The sequence below is a fragment of the Dermacentor albipictus genome, chromosome 6 (genome assembly GCF_038994185.2).
Source record: "Dermacentor albipictus isolate Rhodes 1998 colony chromosome 6, USDA_Dalb.pri_finalv2, whole genome shotgun sequence".
Classification (NCBI taxonomy): Eukaryota; Metazoa; Arthropoda; class Arachnida; order Ixodida; family Ixodidae; genus Dermacentor; species Dermacentor albipictus.
In genome coordinates, this window is record NC_091826.1 from 74,557,388 (window position 1) to 74,584,689 (window position 27,302).

The 27,302-nt window shown below is 47.1% G+C and overlaps 1 protein-coding gene across 1 annotated transcript in view; it reads left to right on the forward strand.

The window, feature by feature from the left end:
• LOC139061210 (calcium-activated chloride channel regulator 1-like) overlaps positions 1 to 27,302 on the forward strand; it is a 272,282-nt gene that overhangs the window by 124,377 nt on the left and 120,603 nt on the right. The window contains exons 6-7 of the mRNA XM_070540867.1: positions 4,994 to 5,155; positions 25,921 to 26,048. Coding sequence (XP_070396968.1) covers positions 4,994 to 5,155; positions 25,921 to 26,048 — 290 coding nt within the window. The remainder of the gene's footprint in view (positions 1 to 4,993; positions 5,156 to 25,920; positions 26,049 to 27,302) is intronic.

Sequence of the window (27,302 nt, forward strand, 5' to 3'; positions counted from 1 at the left end):
GAGGAAAAGTGGCTATTTTGGGTTGAAATGGTCTGATAGTAACTGTCTAAATTTGGAGGCATTTGACTCTAAAACCACTTCATCAGGAAGATTGTTCCATTCTTTTATGGCGATGGGAAGGAAGGATTTGTTGAAGGCGTTGGAAGAACCGTGCAAACGCTGTATACTAAGGGAGTTAAACAAACGGTGAGATGAGCGTATCGGAGCATGTAATAAGTTCTCGCGCAGTGCAGGAAAGTTAAAGTATAGTTTATGAAAAAGACAGAGCATTGCCAGTTTTCGGCGGCGTGCTAGGGGTTCAAGTCTGAGAGTCAATTTTATGCCGGTAACGCTGTGCCATGGTGAGTACTGGGAAGTTATGAAGTGGGCTGCCCGGTTCTGAATGGCTTCGAGCGAATGAATCAAGTAAACCTGGTGAGGGTTCCATATGGCTGAGGCACACTCCATTTTAGAGCGGACGTATGTTTCGTATGCTAATTTCCAGATGGATGGAGGGGACATAGCCAGAGATCTTCGGATGAAACAAAGTGTTCTGGAAGTGTTAGCGCAGAGTTTCGTGATATGGTCCAGCCAAGTTAGCTTGTTAGTTATTTCGACTCCTAGGTACCTGTATGAGTTTGTTACTGATAGCGCCGTGGAGTTCAGCGAGTACGTGAAAAGGGTAGTGAAAAGTTTACGTGAAATGTGCATGCATTTACATTTCGAAATATTAAGCTGCATTAGCCAATCAGAACACCATTTCTGGATTTTGTTTAGGTGTCTTGTAATGATTCCTGGTCGGTATTATCGGAGATGCGGCGATAAATGACGCAATCGTCCGCAAAAAGACGGACAGATGATGAAATCCCAGATGGCAGGTCGTTGATGAAAATTAGGAAGAGAAGCGGAGCCAGGACGGAACCCTGGGGAACTCCAGAGATAACGTTAGTAGTTTTAGACGCATGGCTGGCGATGACTGTGAACTGTGAGCGGTTAGTTAAAAAGCAGCGAATGCAGGATAAGATAAGAGGGTCGAGTGATAAGCATGCAAGTTTACACAATAGACGTTGGTCAGGAACGCGGTCAAATGCTTTTGAAAAATCTAAGTAGATGACGTCTGTTTGGAATGAAGAATCTAAATTAAGGTGAAGATCGGTTGTAAATTCGAAAAGTTGGGTTTCGCACGAGAAGCCTGCTCTGAAACCATGCTGCTTGGGGAAGAAGAAAGAATTGTGATCGAGGTGATTAGCAATATGAGAGTAGAGTATATGTTCGAAGAGCTTACATGAGATGCATGTTAGTGAAATGGGACGATAATTAGAGAGGTCAGCACGGCCGCCGCTCTTAAAAACTGGCACAACCTTGCTTGATTTTCAGTCATCCGGAATTTGACTGGTATTGAGGGACTGGGTGAAAATGAGCTGCAGCATTTGGCTTGTGAAATGTTTCGTGCTTTAAGTATTTTAGCAGGAATGTTATCAGGTCCGGGTGAAGTGGACGGCTTCAGGTTATCAATGAGCTTTGAAATTCCCTCAGATGTGATGGTTACGGGTGGCATTGGAATAAAATTTAGGCTCGGTAAAATAATGCTGTTATCCGCTGGATCATGGGTGAAAACTGAGGTAAAGTAGGAATTAATGGCGTCTGATCGCTCGCAAAGCGGGACGTCTGTGCTGTCTTGTCTTTTTAAAGATATGTTATAGGAGCTGTTTTTGTTGGGCTGTAGCAAATTCCAAAATTTCTTGGGGTTAGCACGCAATATTTCTAGAAGATCGTGACTGTAGAATTTTCTTTTGGATGACCGCAATAATCTAGTGTATTCGCGAAGGATGCCGAAGTATGTTTCCCATGTTACAGGGGATCCGGAGTTATTGGCGTTATGGAAGAGGCGCTTCTTTTTTTGTGATAGCTTACGCAACGAGTTAGAATACCATGGCTTTGTGGAATCCCCGCGAATGCAGATGAGTGGGACGTAGGCGTCTATGAGCGATAAGATTTTGTGCTTATAAGGACACCAATTTTCGTTCACGGATCTGGTAGCCATTGACGCTTGAAAGGTGGTGAAAAAGTGTTCCAGGTCGGAGTTTATGCTCGCGTAGTCAGCCTCACTGTAATCACGGATGTATTTGATGGACGGTTGACGGGGGAGACTTCAATCGTCAGGTTAAAGAACAAGAGATTGTGGTCACTCAGCGCACTGCAACATGAAAAGGATTTCATTAGCTCAGGACTGGATACAAGAATGAGGTCAAGAATATTTGAGCCTTGTGTTGACTTGTTTACTGCTTGGGAAAGGTTTGAAGCCAGGACCATTTCAAGGAAATCTTTAGATTGGCGAGATCAAGCAGTAAGAGCCTCCCAGTCGATGTCCGGGTAGGTAAAATCACTGCAAAGTATTAGATTGGCATGAGGAAAACGGGATTACAAGTCTTGAACTACAGAGTGAAGGTCCGTAATAAAGGAATGATCTGTGTCAGGTGCTCGATAACATACAATTAGTATATTGGTACAAGAGGGAAGGCAAATTTTCAGACACAGTATTTCGCTGTGGCTGCTTATCTCGAGTAAAGTGGATGAATAAGTTGAATTCACGAGAGCAAGAATACCGCATCCCCGGCGATCTACTCGATCTCGCCTGTAGATATGAAAGGACTGTTTGCTGTGGAGCAATTCTGAATCGTTAATATAAGGTGTTAGCCAAGATTCAGTAAATAAATCGATGTCAGTTCTATGGTCTTCGAGGACGGCCTCAACTGTTTCTTTTTTTGGCAGGTAGCTTCTTATATTTGTCAGTAGGACAGAAACTTTGTTAGTTTTAGCTGTGCGCAGGCATTCTGACAGCTGGACCTGCGGCAGGAAAGTGTCCCACGGCACCCACGTTAACCGCTATGAATGAAGTTCTATAACAGCATCTGTTTCAGCATTGTAAGTGAAAAGTTCTCTGCCGATAACCAACTTATCAAAGCGGATCTTAAATGAAGCGTTACTTTGTTGGGCATGAGAAAAAAGCTTTTTCCGGGCTCGCCGAACTTTAGCCGAGTAATCCTCACGAACTGAAAATGGGGTTTCTTTAAGTTTCTGTCCTGCAATTAGAATTCTTGATTTATCTTTGAAGTATGCAAGCTTAACTATTATTGGGCGGTTTTTACCTAACTCGAAACGACCTAGGCGGTGTGCACGTTCAATATCTTGGCTACCAATTGAAATACCTAAGGGTTCGGAACAGAAGGAAGTAATGTGGGCCTCAGACTGGTCCCAGCTTTCGCCGAGTTCGTCCTGAAGTCCGAGGAACAATATATTTGTGCGTCGCAAGCGGTTTTCAGCGTCGTCACACTTGTTTGTCAGTGCTTTAACGTCTGAAGCAAGCTGGGCCAAGTCGGTGTTTGTTACGGACGCAGCTGCTTTTTCTGGGTGTGTTTCGATAGTTTTTTCGAGTATTTGGACGCGTGCTGAAAGACGATGCACCGAGTCTTCAATGTTCGTTTGTGCGGACCGGATCAAGGCAAGCTCAGGAAGTACGGTGCTCTGAGCGGATTCAATACGAAATATGGCTTGGTAAATTGTTTGCAAAGACGGCGGAGCATCGTTTCCGTTAGGGCCGGGGTTTAGTTCGACATCACCAGATAAAACAAGGAGAAGAGAAATAAGGTGGGCGTTGAGCAAGTGGAAGCAAGCGATACACAGCAACCTTTTGCAACACTCGATGGCGTCTTTGGGGCACGACACCGCTAGCAGAAATGGGTTGCTAGAGCGACAGTACGTGGCATAGGGAAGATAACTAACCTGCAGCAGATGAAGAAAGGGCGTCTGCATGACGTGTTGCGATGCGGTGGCGTGCCCCAAATGACTCCAGTTGTACAGCGGTTTATGTAGGTGCCGGATTCCCGCGCTTGTGCCAGGTTGCCAGATGGCAGACTGGTCCACCGCTGGAAGCAGCGGATGCAGGTCGATCTGGTCGTTGTCGATGTAGTCGTCGCCAACTGGCAGCCAAGCAATTTCGTTGACGTCGTGTGGCCCAAAAAAGCCTGAGCTTTTGGTGTTGGAGCATGAAGTGGCGGGGCCCCATATCTAGATTGCCTGCAGCAGATGAAAAAAGGGCGTCTGCATGACGAGTTGCGATGCGGTGGCGTGCCAATTCAAGATGGCAAAAAGACAAAATGCATACTTTATATATATATATTATCTAGATATATTGCGTGACAATATACTACTGCGTGACAATATGCATATTCAACTCTCTTACGAATAACTTCCAAATTCACAAGATTACTCTCCCTACACCACCTTTCTGTACCGCGTGCGCTCAAACTGGTCAACACTGACGTTATTGTTTTTTTTTTCTTTGCAATGTGTTCTTAGGTGAAAATGGCTGCTCCATCATAAGTTTTTTTGTGAAGTCCCATTCTTGGGCTGCTTACTGTTTCATGTTGTTATACCAATGCGCCAGCAAAACTCAATTTTACGAATTTTACCTCTGAAGCAAACTATTTGGGTCTCGAACTTGAGACTGCGTCTCGCGCTTACTTCTGTCAAGTGGCTTGCTGAAATCTTGGCTTTCACATTGTTCTGGTGAAAGCGCGCTGCTACCACATTCTCTCTATTTTACACAACCATGACTCATAAGCGGATTTGAGGTGTTTTGTTCTGTCTCAGAGTGAAGCTTAGAGGACAAAGGCAAGTTCACATTGCTTAGATATATTTTTATTTATTTATTTATTTAGAGATACTCCGATCTTTTACAAGACCTTAGCAGGGTGGGAACATACAAGTACATGCACACGAACATACAGTTCAAGCAATCATGCCGACGCTTGGATTCAAGATGGCACAAGCACAAAATGCATACTTTCAATATATATATATATATATATATATATATATATATATATATATATATATATATATATATATATATATATATATATATATATATATATATATATGGATAATATATGCAAACTTTCAGACTGTGTTTTCTTTTTACTACTTGCCTTTTTGTGTTGCACTGTTTCAGGTAACCTTGAACTCGTGCTCAAGCAAAATTTTATTTAGCTTTGAAGAAACATGCGAGATCCGGGAAAACTGCCAGCTTACCGAGGACTGCCAGGTGGTGCTCTTCCAAGGAACTGGCAACCCTGTCGATTCGTCCATTATGTTTATGCCTTACCTCCATAATGCAAGTATTTCTGTAATATGGGCCTCTTCTCGTACGCATCTCGTTCATATTTACCACAGATTCATTATGCATTTGAGTGCCTGCAGAGAACGCGGTACTGTGAAAGAAGTCTTTTAAGCTTATTTTATGAGATCAGAAATTTTCTTTGCACTGCTGAGTTTGTATTTTGCTACTAGTGGATCGCGCGGTGAAATGGTCCCCCCACAATTATGGTTCTTTAACCTTAGCAGTTGAACTAGTCTCAGAATATTGAAGTAACATTGCGAAGAAAAAGGCTATGTGCCTGAAATGCAAATTCGTTCCCGCTCAGTACATGAATAAACAATGCGAAAATGGACAATATTTCGGGAATATGTTTTGTGACAACCTGAACGACATCGTATTGCGCTGTGCAAATCCAATAAAAGCTATTATTTATTTTTATTCGCCTTTAAAATGCATATTTATTGAAGTATATAGAAACTAAAAAAAAATCTGTAGAATGTCGAAGAGCACTTGCGTTGGAAGGCGCTGGAAACATCTCCGACGCTTCACTTTGCATACCGCAATTATCCACTGGACTAGCGTTTTCAAGTATACATTAAAATGCAAAAACCCGATTGCAGTGTAACGTGTTTCACATATATTCTTCCACTAATGATGAGCACGAAGCAGAACTTCCATAGAAGCCCTGCTTAAAGCTGTTATACCGGTTCTGGAAAATGGTATCGTCTCACTGTATTGATACAATAAATATGCTAAATCAAAGGATCAGTCAATCAGTAATTATTATACCTTACCCACGACCAAATCTGATGCTTGAATGTTAGCGCACACGTTAGGTAAAATGTTTTATTTTAATATGAAAAGATGAGGAAAAGGACAGAACAACTGGACATAGTGTGCATGACTAAACACATTAAGTATGTACGAATATACCGACAATAAAATATCTATGTTCAATAGAAAATTGGGGAGAAAATGCCGAATAATATAATGAACCATACTACAAAAGCGCCAAGCTCGCAAGAAACAATGCGTAGTTTAAGCAAACTGGCCGCATAACTATATTGTATTGTGCCCCGCAGGGGCGTCTGCGTGAGCAGGCAGGCGTTTGGTGTGTTGCGACACCACGGACCCGAACACATGAGGGTTGGACCCACCCGCGTGTAGCCGTGCGCGGCTTAGCCGTGTCTGGCGTAAAGGGGATCCTGGGGGTTGAGCCGGTGCTGGGTATTTGGACCTTTAAGGCCCCCCGGCGTAGGCAACACACCCCTTTGGCCTCTGTTTCACACAGACGGCACCCCCGGACTGACCCACCCGGGGGAAATCTCCAGTCGCCTTTTCCTGTCTCGCCCTCCTTCAGTCTTCGTCTTCATCTCTTACTTTTTGACCTTTCCTGTCTCCTTCTCTCTTCTTTTTGCTTCTTTTCTCCTGGCGGCAAGGGTTAACCCTGTGTGGCAACCCAACCTTGGGTACACCATATTCGGTTATAGTGACGGCGTACGACTGGCGTCGTGCAGACTTGTATGCAAGCTCTGCCGCGTCGCCTGGCTGGGCTCCGTGGTGGGCGGTCGGCGCTGTTGCCGAAAATATAGATTTTTTCATGGAAACTTCTTTCCCCTTCCTTGCTGATCGTCCTCAGAAACGAGGGCGCACGGAAGGTGTCTTCAAGTTTTTTGGACACCAAACCCAGAATTTTCCCCGCTTTCACGTTATTCATTCTGAAAAGCCAAACAAAGTAGTGCGAAACATCCCACCATCCCTTGTTTCAATATCCCTGACTGATGTTTTTGGTCCAGGTTACAAGGTGTCGAGGATGGCAAGCGGCGACCTCCTCTTGGAGCTCCGCGACGTAAAACAATATGAGAAACTACCGCAACTAGTGTCATTCGGGGAGACCCGTATAACAGTAATCCCACACCGTACAATGAACACCACTCATGGTGTTGTGTCAGATGATGATTTGCTTGAGCTGACTGAAGCAGAACTCCTAGAGGGCTTCAGCGAACAAAATGTGATCAATGTCAAAAGAATTAAGATGAGGCGGGATGGTAAAGAGATTCAGACGAAGCACCTAATAATTACTTTTGGATCAAGTATCTTGCCCGAGTCAATCGAGGCCGGTTACATCAAGCTCCGTGTAAGGCCGTACGTGCCAAATCCACTCAGATGTTTCAAATGCCAGCGTTTTGGCCACAGTTCGCAGAGCTGCCGAGGCCGCCAAACTTGTGCGAAATGCAGCACGCATGAACACTCCTCGGAAGCTTGTGAGAATTCATTCCACTTTGTAAATTGTGATGGCGAGCATGCCGCATACTCACGGTCATGCCCGTCTTGTAAGAAAGAAAAAAGAAATAGTAACAATCAAAGTAAAAGAAAACATATCATTCAAAGAGGCACGCAGGCGGGTTGCATACCTTCCTAAGACCAGCTTTGCCGAAGTGGCACGTCAGAGGGCAGCGTCACAACGGCCTCCGGCGGCTGTCCGACACACAAGCTGTGAGTCGGCAGGTACGCCATCTGCCCCCGCGGCGGTTGCAGCTAGCGCTGCTCCGTCTACCCAGCAGACGGGGCCACCGACCCCGAAGGTGAGCGAAGCCGAGGCTGCCGCACCCTCCCCGGCCCTTTCCAGCGCTGGCAACAGCCGGCGCAGCCAAATTCCTCAGGGAGCCCTATCAACCTCCGGGATGGTGGGCGCAGGGGTCTTGCCCTCCAAGGCGGGACTCTCTCTAAAAATTTCTCGCTCGCAAAAGCACGTGTCCGGCGCTTCACAAGAGGCAATGGACACAACACCTATCCTCAAGGCGCACCAAGCGCCTAAGGAGCGGCGAGGCTCCCTCGAACACTCCAGAAAGGGCAAAACTCCCGTTACGGGGCCTCCAAAGGGCTCTGTAATTTAATCAATGTAATTTCCATAATCACTTCTTCTGTTTCTGTACACACAGCACCTATTAACTCCCAATACGGATACACAAATAATTCAATGGAACGTCAGAGGTCTTCTCAGAAACCTTGATGATGTGCAGGAACTTATACAAAAACACAATTCAAAAGTGCTGTGTTTACAGGAAACACATTTAAAAAACAAACACACAAACTTTCTGCGACAGTATCTAACTTTTCGCAAAGATCGCGATGATGCCGTCGCATCATCGGGCGGTGTTGCCATAGTCACTCATAGAAGTATAGCGTGCCAACCTTTACAGCTACAAACGCCCCTTGAAGCAGTGGCGGTTCGAGCTGTCCCACTAAACAAACTCATCACCATTTGCTCGCTTTACTTACCCCCGCATTACCAACTAAATAAACATGAATTTCAGTCCTTGATAGATCGATTGCCAGAACCCTATGTTGTTCTTGGCGATCTCAATGCGCACAGCAGCCTGTGGGGAGACTCTCGTATCGATGCGCGAGGTCGTTTCGTTGAACAGTTCCTTTTTTCGTCCGGTGCGTGTCTGCTCAATAAGACACACACATGTTATTCTCTCGCAAACAGAACATTTTCTTCAATTGACCTCAGCCTAATTTGCCCTTGTATGCTGTCTGAACTCGAATGGGAAGTTACCAACAATCCTTACGGAAGCGACCACTTCCCCATACAGCTAAAAACACATAAAGAAAAAGAATGTCTACCACAGGCTCCTAGGTGGAAGATCGATACAGCCGACTGGGAGAAGTTCCGAAACTTAACTAGTATCTCATGGAATGACATGTCTTGTTTAGGAATCGATGCTGCTGTGCCGTATCTCACAGCCTTCATTATAGATATTGCATCTAAATGCATATCAGAAGTGAATGGCTTGGCATGTAAACGGCGAGTCCCGTGGTGGAACGAACATTGCAGGAACGCTCGTAGGAAACAAAACAAAGCGTGGTGGTTGCTACGCGTTTCTCCCACTGCAGAGAATCTCGTCAACTTTAGGCAAGTAAAATCCCAAGGCATGTGAACCGGCCGACTAGCCAGAAGAGAAAGCTGGCAGAAGTATTTATCGAGAATTAACTCGTTTACAGACGATGCCAAAGTCTGGAACAGGGTAAATAGAATTAGCGGGCGACAAACATATTCACTCCCTCTGGTAAATACACAGGGCGATGCACTGCATGATCAGGCAGACTGACTTGCGGAGCACTTTCACAGCGTGCCAAGTTCAAACAATTATTCGCAATCTTTTCTCATATATAAACAAATAGAAGAACGTAAGGCATTAACAAGAAAAAGTCGAGAGAATGAGCCTTACAACCGTCCTTTCAGTATTGCCGAATTGAGAGCTGCCTTGAGCGCATGCAAGAGCTCCGCACCAGGATCTGATAGAATCATGTACGAAATGCTGAAAAACTTACACAATGACACACAAGTGACACTACTTACACTTTTCAACGCTATCTGGGACGCAGGGTACCTTCCGACCGCATGGAAAGAAGCCATTGTGGTCCCTGTTTTAAAAGAAGGCAAACATCCTTCATCAGTGGCAAGCTACCGCCCGATAGCCCTCACAAGTTGCATGTATAAGGTATTTGAAAAAATGATTAATCGGCGACTGATCCATTTCCTTGAACAGAACAAAATGCTTGATCCCAATCAGTGTGGCTTCCGAGAAGGGCGCTCCACAACCGACCATCTTGTACGTATTGAAGGAAATATCCGGGACGCATTTATACATAAACAGTTCCTCTCGATATTTCTCCATATGGAAAAGGCGTATGACACCACTTGGCGATACGGGATCTTGCGAGACTTATCGTAAATGGGCATTCATGGTAATAGGCTCAACGTAATAAAAAGCTACTTGTCCAATCGTACCTTCCGGGTGAAAGTCGGCAATGTGCTGTCACGTCCTTTTACACAAGAAACTGGTGTACCCCAGGGAGGCGTGCTCAGTTACAAACTTTTTATCGTTAAGATGACAAGGCTTCGTGCTTCCTTACCACCAGCCATTTTGTATTCCGTCTATGTGGACGACATTCAAATAGGCTTCAAATCCTGTAACCTCGCAGTATGCGAGAGACAGGTACAGCATGGTTTGAACAAGATGTCAGGGTGGGCAGAGAGAAATGGTTTTAAAATCAATCCTCAAAAGAGTTCTTGTGTGCTGTTTACAGGAAGAGAGGCCTGGTTCCGGATTCTTGCTTGGAAATGTGTGGACATCAGATACCTGTAAACAAAGAGCACAAATGTCTAGGTGTTATACCCCACAATAAACTTACTTTCGTCCCACACATTAAACATCTTAAAGAAAAGTGTCTGAAAACAATGAACCTAATGAAACTTCTATCCCAGACTACGTGGTGTAGTGACAGAAGGGCCTAATGAATATCTATAAGACCCTCATCCTGTCACGATTAGAGTATGGTGCCGTGGTATATAACTCTGCCGCCCCGAGCGCGCTAAAGATGCTAGACCCTGTTCACCATCTAGGTATCCGCTTAGCCACGGGCGCTTTCAGAACAAGCCCGATTGAAAGCTTATATGCCGAATCGAATGAATGGCCTCTCCACCTACCGAGATCGTACATTAGCTTTACATATTTCCTTAAGGTACGCTCCAATCCTGAGAATCCATGTTTTCATACCTTTACCGATATGGCGTGCACTACACTTTTCAGCAATCGCCCCTCCATAAGACAGCCTTTCTCGCTGCGTGTGAAGGAGCTTAGCGATGAAATGCATGTCCCACTCCTCGAGCATCGCTTAATGCACCTAACCAAGCTCTTACCTCCTTAGGAGTGGCAGGTGATACAATGTGACATATCCTTTATAAAAGTTACAAAGCACGCTCCCGAGGCCAAAATCAGAATGCATTTCCTAGAACTGCAGTACAAACACTCCTACGCAGAGTTCTACACAGACGCTTCGAAGTCAAATGCCGGGGTATCCTGTGCAGCCATCGGCCCATCCTTCTCGGAATCCGATGTACTGCATCCGGAAACAAGCATCTTTACAGCCGAGGCCTACGCATTACTCTATGCTGTGAAGCATATAAGAAGATCAAAACTTCCAAAAGCAGCAATCTATACAGACTCTCTAAGCATCGTGAAGGCCCTAATGTCACTCTACAAGCACAAAAATCCCGTATTCAATGAACTGTATTCGGTATTGTGTAAAGGATACTCATCTAACCAGAACATCATAATATGCTGGGTCCGTGGCCATAGGAGAATCGAAGGTAACGTTCTCGCGGACGAGATGGCCACGTCAATCACATCGCAAGCTGTTAACCTTACCGCTGATGAGCCTGTCACAGATCTGAGGCCTTTCTTACGAAATAAACTGCGACATCACTGGTAGTGCACGTGGGACGCGCAAACCATTAACAAACTGCATGTTATAAAGCCCTAGATAGGTTTTTGTCTCTCCCCAACAAAATCTCGGCGAACAGATGTCATATTCTGTCGCCTCAGAATAGGACACACGTTTGGCACCCATAGTTGTCTGCTTACTGAAAGCGAACCTCCAACCTGTGGTAGATGCGGTGAGAGGCTTACCGTCCTCCACGTGCTCCTGGAGTGTCGGGAAGCCGAAACGGAGAGAAAGAAACATTTTCCGCTTGCTTACCATTATAACATCCCTCTACACCCGGCTATGTTTCTCGGTAAGGAACCGCTTTTTGACACCAAGACAGTCCTCAACTTTTTAAATGATGTTGTGCTACATATAATAAGACCATTAAAATCCTAGCGCGTCCTCTTTCCAGAGGATGCCACTGTGATAGTTGTTTTATATAGCACATGCCTCCAGGCTCTTCTGTCGCAAGGGCTCTAACGAGGCCATGGTGCTCTAGTTAATTTTAGAAATTCATGCAATTTTTAATACCGTTTCAATATTTTGAAATGCACCTCAATGCTCATAGTACGCGTCATTTGTCATCGCCATAATTTTAATACACGTACATTTTACGCACTTTACAGCGACTATATTTTAGGCCCCTTTAGAGCCACGTCATATCAACTACATGGAACCCATCACTCCACTGCGAAATCATTAACACTTGCATGCCACTCTTTGGCCATACCTGGCCCTTGCGCCAAGAAAAACCACACATTCATTCATATATTGTATTGTGTGGACAGCTGAGCGTTGACTATGACAGGCGGGAACATGGAAAGGTCTAACGGCCTGGTGGTCTTGCGTTGCCATTAAAATGCGATACAACTGAATAGTTCAGGTTGGGTAAAGATAGCGCAAAGCCGTTGAAAACACAAAATTAAGGTAATCGCAATATCATTGGCAATGAAGTGATGGCGGTGAAAATAATACAGCAGTGATAACAATATTCACACGTATACTTAAGCAATCCGTTTCTCGGGGACTGCATTTCACACACTAAGAACTTAAACTTATCGCTCAGCGCAAGACCCACCTACATAATTATGACTTGCTGAAACGTTATCGTTGGTTTTATGCGTTGTCTGTGGTCGTCGAAGCTTGTGTAATCTGGTTGCTTGCGTGACGCGAATTTTATGGTACTTTCTGAAAGACAATTGGGTGCCGGCAATTTCTCGGGAAACTTCGACGATTCCTGCAGAACAGCCGACGCTCTTGACCGGCAGTTCAGATTTTCAACGATCGTCGACTGTGCTGGTCGCTATCCTTGAACTTTGGGTGTAACTTGCTTTTGTGGGCACAGGTAAGCCGAATAAGAAGTTAGTCAAGCTATTGACAGTCTCGCCGCCGGGTTTCTTGGCAGTCACTACCGCGTGACACCTGGTGAAGGTGCTAGGTGCACCTGGTGAAGGTGCCAGTGGGTAATGCCCCTGCAAAGCCGCGATACAAACCCGACACCTGAGGACAAGTCCAACGTCCTCGAAGACCGCCCAGCTAGCCGTAGGCAGCAAGGACTGTTACCAGTATACGGACTGCTACCTGAAAATACCAGGAAGTGCCCGGTCACGACAGCAGCTATATTAGAAGCGCCAGCATCGCCAACATACATCCTGGTGCAGCTTCCCAGGGAACCACCAACGTTCCGCGGATCAAGACTTGAGGACCCAGAAAGCTTGCTGGAGACGTATGAAAAGGTCGCTACGTTTAACTCTTGGAAGAGCAATGCAACATGTCTATTTCGCATTGGACGTGGTTCGCGAGGACGTGGTTCGTCAGGACGTGGTTCGAGAATCGAGACACCACGTTCACAACGTATGACCTGTTGCGCAGCGGCTTCCTCCAGACATTCACAAGCGTCGTGCGCAAAAGGCGAGCCAAAGCGCTACTACAAACCCGAGTGCAGCTGTTCAATGAGGCTATCACGAATTTCATGGAAGAGAGTACCGTCTGTTAGTGTCGGAGGAGAAGAAAGATCGCTCCTTGATGCGGGACATCAAGGAAGAACGTTTTGCCGGACTAATCCGCAACCCGCCGAAGAACGACAGTCCCCCTCTGCGGCGTGCCTCACAATCACATCGTGGTATCGGCACGTAAAACCCCATAATTTAATCTATCATTTTTGCACCTCTGCAAATGCGCACTAGGCAATATTACCGCCAAGTGCACACGCAGCAGTGCGCCATCCAAGGACTGGGCTCCTACGACCTCCAAAAGACTACCAGGGCCACTGTGTGCGAAGAACTGCGCAAGATCTTGCCTTCATCGCAACCTCAGGCGGCCTTGGCCTCTGACATGGTCTAGAAGCAACTACAGCGATCACTTGGAGTTACTCAGGTGCTACCGCCATCGCCATGACCCCAGCCAGAAACGATCACAAACACCGCCGTGGCTCGCCTCCATAGTTCCCCTCCGTGCCCGCACCAGGGCCCCACAGCACCGTAATTCCGTCGTTCACATCCACCGTCCGCTGTGCTATCACTGCCGAGAAACGGGTCATGTCTACTGCGTGTACCCATACCATGAAATGGTACCATGAGGGTTCTCTGTCAACCATCTGCGCCCGCAGCAAGGTGAACGCCTGCGCGATATCGCCGACTACCTCGCCGCCACTCAGTGCAGCCCTCGACGACCATATTGTCACGTAGTTGTGACGTTGAAGAACACAGTAGCACCACTGTGAAGGACAAAACCAAAATTTATTGGGCGAACCTGTGCCCACAAAACAGGCTACACTTATAGCACAATGATAGCGGCGAACACATTCGGCGATCGTCGGAAATCTGATCAGCGGGTCATGCGCGTCGGCTTTTATACAAGAGTCGTCGAATGTTCCACACTAATCGTTGGGACCCGCGTACCTTCCACAATGTTCTACCCCATTCGCGTCACGCGATGAAATCTGATAGCACAAGGATTGGCGACGACAGACAACCGAATAGAAGCATCGATAACTTTCCAGAAACTTCAGATGCATGCAGGCGCGTCCCGCGCTGTGCGATAACATTTGTTAGGTGGCGAAACCTGGTCGCCCGATAAAGATAAGTATGAGTGTCAATACCCCCCTCTTAAAAAGCATCGACCCGATGCTGCATACAAACGAAAGTAATAAAGAAAACACCCGTAGTAAAAAAAACAAAATAAGGAAGTTCGTCAGTGTGCGTAAAAGGGCTTCAGACGCACCACGTGGACCACTTCAGATCGTGCGCGGCGCCGCTGTGAATGCGAAATGCCGTCTGGCACGACCTCATAGTCCAGAGCGCCAATACGTCGAATGACCTTGTAGGGTCTGAAATAGCGGCGCAATAGTTTCTCACTCAGTCCTCGTCGGCGTATCGGGGTCCAAACCCAAACACGGTTGCCGGGCTGGTACTCGACGAAGCGTCGTCGGAGGTTGTAGTGTCGGCTCTCGGTCCTCTGTTGGTTCTTGATCCGTAGTCGGGCGAGCTGGCGTCAGTGTGGATTTCGGTATCGGCGTGCTCGTCGAAGTAGGCAAGTACGGACGGCGACTGCATACGTCGTTTCAGTTCTTGAAATGCGTTGGCCTGCGGCGCTTCCCACTTGAACTCGACGTCACATTGAGTTAGCTGTGTCAGCGGCTCAGCGATGCGCGAAAAGTCCTTGACAAATCGCCTGTAGTAGGCAAACATGCCAAGAAATCTACGCACTGCCTTCTTGTCGGTGGGCTGCGGGAACTTTGCGATGGCAGCTGCCTTCTGCCTGTCAGGGCGGACTCCAGACATGCTGACGACGTTGCCTAGGAACAGAAGCTCATCGTAAGCGAAGCGGCACTTTCCTGGCTTCAGAGTGAGCCCTGATGACTTGATGGCCTCTAGTACTGTGGCAAGTCGCCTAAGGTGATCGTCAAAATTTCCGGCGAATACAACGACGTCATCCAAGTAAACGAGACAGGTCTGCCACTTCGATCCTGCTAAAACCGTGTGCATCACGAGCTGGAACGTTGCAGGCGCCGAGCACAGTCCAAAATGGCATAACCTTGAACTCTTAGAGGCCGTCTGGTGTGAAGGAGGCGGCCTTTTCGTGATCCCTTTCGTCGACTTCTATTTGCCAGTAGCCAGACTTGAGGTCCATCGATGAGAAGTATTTAGCATTGCAGAGCCGATCCAATGCGTCGTCTATCCGTGGGAGGGGGTATACGTCTTCGTGATTTTGTTCAGTCGACGATAATCGACGCAGAAACGTAGGGTTCCGTCCTTTTTCTATAAAACAACTGGAGACGCCCACGGGCTTTTCGACGGCTGGATGATGTCGTCGCGCAGCATTTCGTCGACTTGTTGTCTTATAGCTTCGTGTTCTCGCGTCGAAACACGGTAAGGGCTCTGGCGGAGTGGTCGAGCGCACTCTTCGAATATTATGCGATGCTTTGCGACTGGTGTCTGTCGAATCTTCGATGACGTCGAAAAGCAGTCTTTGTATCGTCGAAGCAGACTTCTGAGCTGTTGCCGCTTAATCACGGGGAGACTTGGATTTATGTCAAAGTTTGGCTCGGGAAGTACGGTCGTCGGGGTGGATGCGACAGAATCTGAGAGGACAAACGCATTGTTCGCTTACAGAATTTCCTCAATGTATGCGATCGTCGTGCCCTTGTTGATGTACTTGAACTCCTGGCTGAAGTTTGTCACTAACACTTTCGTGTTTCCTGCGTGCAGTCGAGTGATCACTCTTGCGACGCATATTTCACGGTCGAGCAGTAGACGTTTGTTGCTTTCGATGACGCCTTCTACGTCAGCGGTATTTCGGTGCCGACCGAAATAACAATGCTGGAGCGAGGCGGGATGCTTACTTGATTTTCGAGCTCACTCAAGGCGTGGTGATTACGAAGGCTCGCCAGCGGTATCGCTTTATCTTCCGACAGCGTTATTGACTTCGACTTCAGATCGATGATTGCGCCGTGTTGGTACAGGAAGTCCATACCGAGAATGACGTCTCGTGAACACTGTTGGAGGATAACGAAGGTGGCAGGGTAAGTCCGGTCATGAATGGCTATTCTTGCCGTGCAGATTCCAGTCGGCGTAATCAGGTGTTCTCCAGCGGTGCAATTTGAGGGCCTTCCCATGCAGTCTTAACCTTCTTCAACTGGGCGGCGATGTGTCCACTCTTGGCGGAGTAATCAGCACCTGTGTCCACTAAGGCGGTAACTGCGTGGCCGTCGAGAAGCACGTCGAGGTCGGTGTTTCTTTGTCTGGCGTTGCAGTTAGGTCTTGGCGTCGGATCACGGCTGCGTCGTGCTGAACTGAAGCTGGAACGTGGCGTCGCCAAGTCGTCTTTCGTCGGTGTAGTCTTCGCTTGCTGACTTCGTCGGGACGGCGGCGTGCCGTCATTAGGTCGTCGAGATTGTTTCTTCGTCGACTTCGTCGGCGGCGGAGGATCTTCGTCAGTTCGAAGAATAGCAACCACACCTCCATCAGTTGCTGGTTTTAGTTTTCCGGATATGGGCTCGCAGAGCGGCCCCGAGCTAGATTAGTGTATGGTCAGCGCTGCGGTGACAGGTAGCGGCCTGGTGACGGCGAACGGGACGGTCGTCGAGAGTTCCACTGAGTGGCGGCTAGGTAATCGGCGATTTCACGTGGGCGCCCCCCAAGCTGTGGACGCTCAGTCCACAGTCCCAAGTCGCAGTCCCAAGTCTGAGTCCCATGTCGCGGTATGGGCATCGGTGGTACACATGGCCGGCTTCTCCACAGTGATAGCAGAGCGGGCGGTGGTCGGGGGCTCGCCAAATATCCGTCTTCCTCGCGTAGGTGCGCTGGGCGACGTATTGGCGTGCTGGCGGTGGCGGCGGTGGCCGACGGAATTGCGGCGTTGCAGGACCCTGGCGCGGTCGCGCAGGGGTGCCGTGACGGCGGGCGACGGCGGCGGCGTAGGTCCTTGCTTCCGGCTGCGGTGATTCTGGTTCCACCTCAGGAACCCCAAGGGATCGGTGCACCTCTTCTTTCACGATGTCGGCGATTGAAGCAACTTGAGGCTACGACGAAGGCAAGACCTTGCGCAGTTCTTCGCGCACAATGGCCCTGATGGTCTCGCGCAGATCTTGCGTGGCCAGTGATTGAATTCCTCGTAGTGGGTAGAGCCTGTACGGCGGTTGAATTGCCGGTTCCCCATTTCAAGTGTCTTCTCGATGCTGGTTGCCTCGAGAGGGAACTCTTCTACGGTCTTCGGTGGGCTTCGTACCATTGCGCCGAAAAGTTCTTCCTTCACACCACGCATGAGAAAGCGGACTTTCTTCTCTTCGGGCATATCCGGGTCGGCGTAGCGGAAGAGATGGTTCATTTCTTCCGTGAAGATGGCGACGTTTTCGTTCGGTAGCTGCACTCGGGCTTCCAGCATGGCTTCGTCCCTTTCCTTGCGCACGACGCTCGTAAAGGTGTGCAGGAAGCCGCTACGGAAGAGGTCCCATGTCGTCATGGTCTATTCCCGGTTCTCAAACCACGTTCTGGCGGCATCTTCTAAGGCAAAGTATACATGCCGCAGCTTGTCGTCGAAGTCCCAGTTGTTAAAACTCGCGATTCGCTCGTAGGTGTCCAGCTAGGATTCTGGGTCTTCAGTTGCTGTTCCATGGAAGGTCGGTGGGTCCCGGGGTTGTTGTAGGATAACGGGGGACGGCGGGGCAGCTATTGCGGTTGTTTTGACCACGTTCTTCTTTCTCGACTCAGGTAGAAGTCCGTGCTCTGGGGGCATTCTTTGCAGTCTGCGGCTAGCACGCTGGTCTTAGGTCATGTTGGTTTTGTCCTCGGGCTTCGGGCTTGGATCGCGGCTTTGCGGGGGCGTTCGGTACATGAACGCACAAGCACCTCCAACAAATGTCACGTAGTGGTGACGTTGAAGAACACAGTAGCACCACTGTGAATGACAAAACTAAATTTTATTGGGCGAACCTGTGCCCACAAAACAGGCTAAATTATAGCACAACGATAGCGGCGAACACAGTCGGCGATCGTCGAAAATCTGATCAGCGGGTCAAGCGCGTCGGCTTTTATTTAACAGTCGTCGAATGTTCCAGACTAATCGTTGGGACCCACGTGCCTTCCACAAAGTTCTACGCCATTCGCGTGACGTGATGAAATCTCATAGCACAAGGTTCGGCGACAACAGACAACCGAATAGAAGCATCGATAACTTTCCAGAAACTTCAGATGCATGCAGGCGCGTCCCGCGCTGTGCGATAACATTTGTTACGTGGCGAAACGTGGTCGCCCGAGAAAGATAAGTATGCGTGTCAATATCATTTGGCGTAACCAGGCCTGTCGAGGCCTGTCGCTGACGCGCCGATCATACAGTGGTGGAGCCTGGGGCCGGTCTGTCTGCCCATGTCCAGAAAACTAAAAGCAGGAACTGATACAGGTGCGGTTCCGGTTCGTCGAACTGACGGAGATCCCCCACCGACAACAAAGACGCCCAAAAGAGTATCTTGACGACACATCAACGACATGCAGCCATACCGACAAAGCCCAGAAGCAGAAAAACGCCGACAAAAAATATCTGATGACGTGACGTTCCAGTGACAGGTCAATTCGACGTAGCCGTGATCGAGCGCCAAGACCTAACTGTAACGCAAGCGAAAGAACCAGCGACCTCGACGTGCTTCTCGACGGCCTCGAAGTCATCGGGCTTCTAGACAATGGAGCCGACCATTCCGTCATTAGTGGATTATTCACCGCCAAGTTCACGAAAGTCAAGACTGCATGGGAAAGCCCTCTAATTCTGCCTATGGAGGACACCTAATAAGGCCGAATGGAATCTGCATGGCAAGAATTACGGTTTTCGCCACCTTCGTTATCCTCCAATGGTGTTCACGAAACATTATTCTCAGCATGGACGCATGGCACAATCATCAACCTTAAGTCGACGTCGATGATGCTGTCTGAAGTTGAAGCGATACCGCCGGAAAGATCTCGTAGTCGTCGCACTTTCAATATGCTCGAAGATCAAGTGAGCATCCCACCTCGCTCCTGCATTCTCATTTCCGTTGTCACCAAAACATCCGCAAACCCTAGAAGGCGCCATAGAGAGCGCTCATCGTCTACTGCTCGATCATGAACTTTGCGTCGCAAGAGGGATCACCTGACTGTATGGAGGAAAAGCGAAAGTGATGCTGACGAACTCCAGACAGGAGATCACGCACGTCAAAAAGTAAACGTGATCGCATACCTCGAGGAAATTGTGCAAAACAGCAATGCGTTTCTCCTCTGCAATTCTGCCACATCCACCTCGACGACCATAGTTCCCGAAAAAGTCTTCGAAATAAATCCAAGCCTCCCCATGACGTAAGCCACAATAGCTGGAATGTATTCTCCGACAATAAAATGACTGCTTTTCCTCGTCATCAGGCTCGGCAAACGCCCCTTGCAAAGCATCCAATAATAACCTAAGAATCTAATCGACCACTACACCAGAGCAGTTGCCGAGTGTCGTTGCGAGAATAAGAAGCTATAAGGCAACAATTCAAAGAAATGATGAGTGACATCAAATAGCCTTCGAGAAGCCAGTGGGCGTCTCCTGTGGTATTGTAGAAGAATATGGATGTAACTCTGCCCTTCTGCGTCGATTATTGCCGCTTGGACAAGATCACCAAGATAGATGTACACCCCGTTCCACGCATAGATGAACCATTAGACCGACTCTGCAGAATGACTCTGGATGCTAAGTACTTGTCGTCAATGGACCTCGAGCCTGGTACTCGGAAATTGAAGTCGACGAAAGGGATCAAGAGAAGACCGCGTTTATTACGCCAGGCAGTATATTCAACTTTAAGGTGGTGCCATTCGGACTTTGCGCCTGCAATGTTCCATCGCGTGATGGTCACAGTCTTGGCAGGACTGAAGTGGCAGACTTGTTTTGTCTGCTTGCATGACGTTGTAGTCTGCCACTAATTTCGAAGATCATCTGAGGCGGTATCAGACAGTAGTGGAGGCTATCAAGTCATCATGACTCACCGAGAAGGTGGAAAAGTGCCTATTCGCTTGAGATGACCTTCTCATCCAATATTGGATGAACGCCTTCCCAGGAGCAATAACTACAGACGACTTCGCTGAGCAGCAACGAGTGGACCCGGAGTTATGAAGCCTTGTGGAGTGCTCATAAGGCAACACTGACGTTGTCGTTAGGGTATTTCCGCGTGGACTATCTTCGTTTTCCTTGCGCAACGACGTCCTCGTAAAAAAGAACGCCGCAGTCCGCGCAAGCCACCCTCTCCTCTTTCCAGCAGCACTTTGGCCCGAAGCCTTGCACGCCCTGCATGACGATCAGATTGCCGGGCACATTGGGTTTTCCCATATGCTTGCAAGAATACAAGGGAAGTACTACTCGCCGCTTCTGACCGCCTACGTCGCCCGTTACGTCACGACATGCTGAGACTCTCAGCTGCTCAAGGCACTACCTAGAAGTCCAGCTAGTTTACTACAGCCGATCGAGCCTCCTTACCTAACGTTTGAGCAGATGAGGATGAATTTGTTGCGTCGAATTCTGACGTCAACCTCTGGAAACAAGTGTATCGTCGTGGCTACCGACTACCTTACCGGCTACGCCGAAACGAAATCCCTGCCCAAAGGTAGTGGAGCAGAATTAGCCAGCTTTTTCATCGAGAACCTCCCGATGAGATGTGGTGCGCGAGAAGTTGTGATGACTGAAAAAGTAACGGCTTTCACAGCATAGCTGACTCAAGCAATACTGAAGTATAGTCGGACAAGTCACCGGATTACCGCTGCCTACCTCCCGCAACCAAAGAGCCTAACGAAACATCTGAACAAGACGCTCACCGACATGTTAGCGATGTACGTCGACGTTGAGCACAGATCTTGGAATGTCGCCCTGCCGTACGCAGCCTTCGCTCACAACACGGCAGCGAAAAAAATAGCGCACATCGCGGCGTTCAAGCTGGTTCACGGCAAAAACTCTTCGAAGACTCTCGACGTCATGCTACCATACGTTACCGACGAAGAGAATATCGACGTCACCGCCTATTTCCTGCTCGCCGAAGGAGCGCGACAGATCGCCCACCTGCACATCAAAAACCAGTATAAGACTGACAGCCGACGCTACTATCTTGGACGACGCTACGTCGAATACCAGTCCGGCAACCGTGTTCGTGTTTGGACTCCAGTATGCCGTCGACTGCTTAGCGAGAAGCTTTCGCGACGGTAGTTCGGACCCTACAAGGTCATCCGACATATTGCCGCACTGGAGTTTAAAGTCGTGCGAGACGGCATTTCGCAATCGCAGCGGCGCCTCTAACGGCCTGAAATAGTCCATGTTCTGCGCATTGAGCCCTTCTACCAACGCTAACTAGGGACTTTGTTTCTTTATTTCACTTCACTGTATGTGCTTTAGTTTCTTGTGCTCTTGTTTGTAGCTCGGGATCATGATCTTTAAAAGGGGGGTGTTGACACGTGTGGTTATTTATCCTTTCTTTTCTCGGTGACTGCATTTCACTCAATAAGAACACGCTAACAATCGTTAACGCTCAGCGCGAGACACACCTGCACGATTGGAACTTTCTGGAATGCTTTCGATGGTTCTATGCCTTGTAGGTTTTCGCCAGGGTTTCTGTAATCTGATTGTATGAGCGAAGCGAATGGGGTGGTACTTGCTGGAAAACACGTGGGCACCGGCTGTTACTCTGAAACTTCCATGGCTTGTGTATAAAAGCCGACGCGCATGACCGGTGGTTCAGGTTTTCGACGATCGCCAACTGTTTTTGCGGTCATTGTTGCAGTTCGAGTGCAGCTTGCATTTGTGGGCACACGTTCGCCCAATAAAAAGATTAGTCAAACTATTGACAGTTCTGGTGCTGTGTTTCTTGGCCGTCACTACCACGTGCCAGTATTACGACGCAACCAAGAGTGGCACCAGTCAGAAGACGACTTAACGTGTGTAGGCGGAATCGTGTGTGTACGTGTGTACGTGTGTGAAACGTGTGTACCGGAGCCTTGGAGAAATGCTAACATAATCCTAATCCACAAGAAAGGGGACGCCAAAGACTTGAAAAATTATAGACAGATCTGCTTACTGTCCGCTGCCTACATAGCATTTACTAAGGTAATTGCAAATAGAATCAGGAACACCTTAGACTTCTCTCAACCAAAGGACCAGGCAGGATTCCGCAAAGACTACTCAACAATAGAGCATATTCACACTATCAATCAGGTGATAGAAAAATGTGCGGAATATAACCAACCCTTATATGTAGCTTTCATTGATTACGAGAAAGCATTTGAATCAGTCGAAATCTCAGCAGTCATGGAGGCATTGCGGAATCAGGGTGTAGACGAGCCGTGTGTAAGAATATTGAAATATATCTATAGCGGCTCCACAGCCACCGTAGTCCTCCATAAAGAAAGCAACAAAATCCAAAATAAAGAAGGGCGTCAGGCAGGGAGATACGATCTCTCCAATGCTATTCACTGCATGTTTACAGGAGGTATTCAGAGACCTGAATTGGGAAGAATTGGCGATAATGTTAATGGAGAGTACCTTAGTATCTTGCGATTCGCTGATGATATTGCCTTGCTTAGTAACTCAGGGGACCGACTGCAATGCATGCTCACTGACCTGGAGAGGCAAAGCCGAAGGGTGGGTCTAAGTATTATTCTACAGAAAATAAAAGTAATGTTTAACAGTCTCGGAAGAGAACAGCAGCTTACGATAGGTAGTGAGGCACTGGAAGTGGTAGGGGAATACATCTACTTAGGACAGGTAGTGACTGCGGATCCGGATCATGAGACTGAAATGATGAGGAGAATAAGAATGGGCTGGGGTGCGTTTGGCAGGCATTCTCAGATCATGAACAGCAGGTTGCCATTATCCCTCAAGAGAAAAGTTTATAGGAGCTGTGTCTTACGAGTACTAACGTATGGGGCGGAAACCTGGAGGCTTACGAAAAGTGTTCTACTTAAATTGAGGACAACGCAACAAGCTATGGAAAGAAGAATGATAGATGTAACGTTAAGGGATAAGAAAAGAGCAGATTGGGTAAGGGAAGAAACGCGAGGTAATGATATCTTAGTTGAAATCAAGAAAAAGAAATGGGCATGGGCAGGACACGTAATGAGGAGGGAAGATAACCGATGGCCATTGAGAGTTACGGAATGAATTCAAAGGGAAGGGAAGCGTAGCAGAGGCCGGCAGAAAATTAGGTGGGCGGATGAGATTAATAAGCGTGCACGGACAACATGGCCACAATTAGTACATGGTAGTTGGAGAAGTATGGGAGAGGCCTTTGCCCTGCATTGTACTTAACCAGGCTGATGCTGATGATGCTGCTACTGCTGCTGGTGATGATGGCGGAATCGGCCTCGACAGCCGTCTCATTTATGCATCGTTGTCTCGCTTGTAAATATGGTAAATACATCTTTATTATGTGTGACCTAGTCAGCGTAACAATATATTGCAGGGCTGGTGTTAGGAAAGCAAAATGACATATGCCAATTTTATTCTGGACCCACTTTGCAATGCCACAGTTGTATTTAAAGGAGTCATTCCCTAGTCCACAAAACCAACACTTATTGAAGTTAAGGATAACACATTGTTGCGTACAATTGGTGGAGAATTGTATTTTTTATTGTCTGCAAGCAGAACCTACATAGCGTTTAGTCCGAGCAGAAAAGTGAGCGTTGTAGCAAGGAGTTCGCGAATATTTTTAAACACAAAGGCCTCACAAAGCGGCACAGAATCTGCAGAATAAGGAAACGGGGTACTTGCTGTTTCACGAGAAAAAGTCACAGCTCTGCTCTAAACAGCATTGAGCATGAGGTTAATGATAATGCACCATTCAGAAAAATAAAACTCGCACTGCACGGCATGGGTCACTAACAACGTAAATTTTCATGAGAATTGGCCTATGAGAGACGGGAAGAAATCCAAGTGGAAGAAACATTATTTAAGCAGTTAAAAAGTGATTTAAGAAGGGCCCCGTTGCAGTCATTGCCCTTGGGACCCTCGTCCGCATACTATCTGTTCATCTGCTCTTTCTGCTCATTCCTTACAGAATGAGGCAACTGAAGCTATGGACTGGTTCGCGGCTAATTTAATAAGCATCAGCCCTTCTAAAACGCGACTTGTCTGTTTCCAAACCCCATGAAAAAAATCCTGCCTACGACATCATTATTCTTACACACTGAGAGTGTTTTGGATGTACATGTCAACCTGTTAAAAATCCATCTTCTGTTAAGTCTCTTGGGTAGCTTTTTGACTGTGATCTTTATGGAACTCGCAATTATCCCACATCTGTAAAAGGCTGCGTGCGGTCTCCTGTGTATTATACGATATGCGATGTCTTATACCAATCTCTCTTCGAAACATTATTCTGCTTGCTTTAGTTTACAGTGTGCTACGTTATGTCTTGACTGTGTATGGCCATTGCACTCTTAGGTGGAGCTCAAGAATTATTTCAATTTTACGTTCACTGCTGTCAACAGTGGCTTACGATTTGTGTCCAAAGCAAGATGCAAACGTCTTTAGGTTGTTGAATTTGCCAAACTTCACTTCTCTGATTACCGAAAGTGTTGTAATTAAACACTTCTGGAATAATGATATTAAATCACGATATACCTCTGTCCGCTCCTTAAGACCGAAGGAGCCCTACGTCATCCCCAAGACTGCGGCAATGTACGGAAGGAGAACGCGGCAATAATATGTTCTAGCCACATTTAATAAATTGCCAACGCCTGTGTTAAAAGCAAACACAAGACGTGAGATTAAGAAACAACTTAGAATTGTCGAAGTTTGATGTAACATTTTGTATAACTGTTCAACATTTTGCTCCGACCCGCTAATAGCTAACTCGGCTAGTAACCCTGCGCAATTTTCTGTGACGTGACTGTCAGACACTGCTAGTCAAGCCCTCTGAGGCTTTGGTAGGCCTGCTATATGTACTTTGTTTTCCTAATACACAATAAAGATAGTATTGTATTGTATTGTATATTCATTGCTATTGAATGGAGAATAAACTCAAACAAACTGAACTGAATCCTACTACTGATGCATGAGGCACGCCGCTAGCTGCCTTATACAAAGACATTTCGCAAATTATTCAAAGATAACATAAGCTGTCAATAAGATAACATCGTAAAAGTATGGCAGCTGGAAATTTTCTAGCAAAATGCTTTAACTTTAGCCGAAGCATGAACTGAGAATGTCAAAACCTTTACTGAATCACAGTGAATGGTACCAACTTGCATTGTTTTGTGTACCGGCGGGCCTTGAAACTTGCGAGAGGTTTCGTAAACTGTGAGTGAAATGGGAAAATAAAGGAAGTGTATAATTTTCCTTTGTGCCTCTTTCTTGGTAACCTACGCGTTGATAATCCTTCCTGGGCCAGATCTTCGTGATGTATTCCAAACAGACCAACGTTTTCTTTCAGACGCCACACAAACTTGAGTGCTATTTAATATTCATGAGTTTTTAGAGGTAATATTACACGCTCTAATAAGGCGCCTGCTGTTATATTACAGATAAGTCATTTTTGTGAAGGCAAGGATGGAAGGCACCCCCACAACCGTTTTGCGCCGAACCTGCATAACAAGATGTGCGATGGTGCTTCAACTTGGGAGGTCATCAGCAAGAATGATGACTTCAAAGAGTACGTGGAATCTTTTTTTTTATAAACTGACAGCTTTCTGCTTGCACACCTCTTTCGCCATCTTAGGCGATCGATGGATGTTTCTTCCCACTGATCTCACCCTGAAATGCATGGGTACTAGTTGCTGAATTTGTAGAGCAGGTGAAATAATTGTCATTTGGGCTTGAATGCTGCTTCAGGTGAAGTGATGAATGATCTAAAACTAACATCGCACTTTGGAAGAAAAATGCCAGTGGTGTATGCTTTTGTAGAGTCCTGTTCGTGTTGGTATGAACTAAATATTAAAATGTATGAATGCCTCTGCTGATCCTTAAAACGCCTTTTTGGAATAATTTAGGTTTTTTAATGTCATCATCATCATCATCAACAGCCTAGTTACGCCCACTGCAGGGCAAAGGCCTCTCCCATAGTTCTCCAACAACCCCGGTCATGTACTAATTGTGGCCATGCCCTGCCTGCAAACTTCTTAATCTCATCCGCCCACCTAACTTTCTGCCGTCCCCTGCTACGCTTCCCTTCCCTTGGAATCCAGTCCGTAACCCTTAATGACCATCGGTTATCTTCCCTCCTCATTACATGCCCTGCCCATGCCCATTTCTTTTTCTTGATTTCAACTAAGATGTCGTTAACTCGCGTTTGTTCCCTCACCCAATCTGCTCTTTTCTTATCCCTTAACGTTACACCTATCATTCTTCTTTCCATAGCTCGTTGCGTCGTCCTCAATTTGAGTAGAACCCTTTTCGTAAGCCTCCAGGTTTCTGCCCCGTAGGTGAGTACTGGTAAGACACAGCTATTATGTACTTTTCTCTTAAGGGATAATGGCAACCTGCTGTTCATGATCTGTGAATGCCTGCCAAATGCACCCCAGCCCATTCTTATTCTTCTGATTATTTCCGTCTCATGATCCGGATCCGCCGTCACTACCTGCCCTAAGTAGATGTATTCCCTTACGACTTCCAGTGCCTCGCTGCCTATTGTGAATTGCTGTTCTCTTCCGAGACTGTTAAGCATTACTTTAGTTTTCTGCAGATTAATTTTTAGACCCACTCTTCTGCTTTGCCTCTCCAGGTCAGTGAGCATGCATTGCAATTGGTCCCCTGAGTTACTAAGCAAGGCAATATCATCAGCGAATCGCAAGTTACTAAGGTATTCTCGATTAACTTTTATCCCCAATTCTTCCCAATCCAGGTCTCTGAATACCTCCTGTAAACACGCTGTGAATAGCATTGGAGATATCGTATCTCCCTGCCTGAC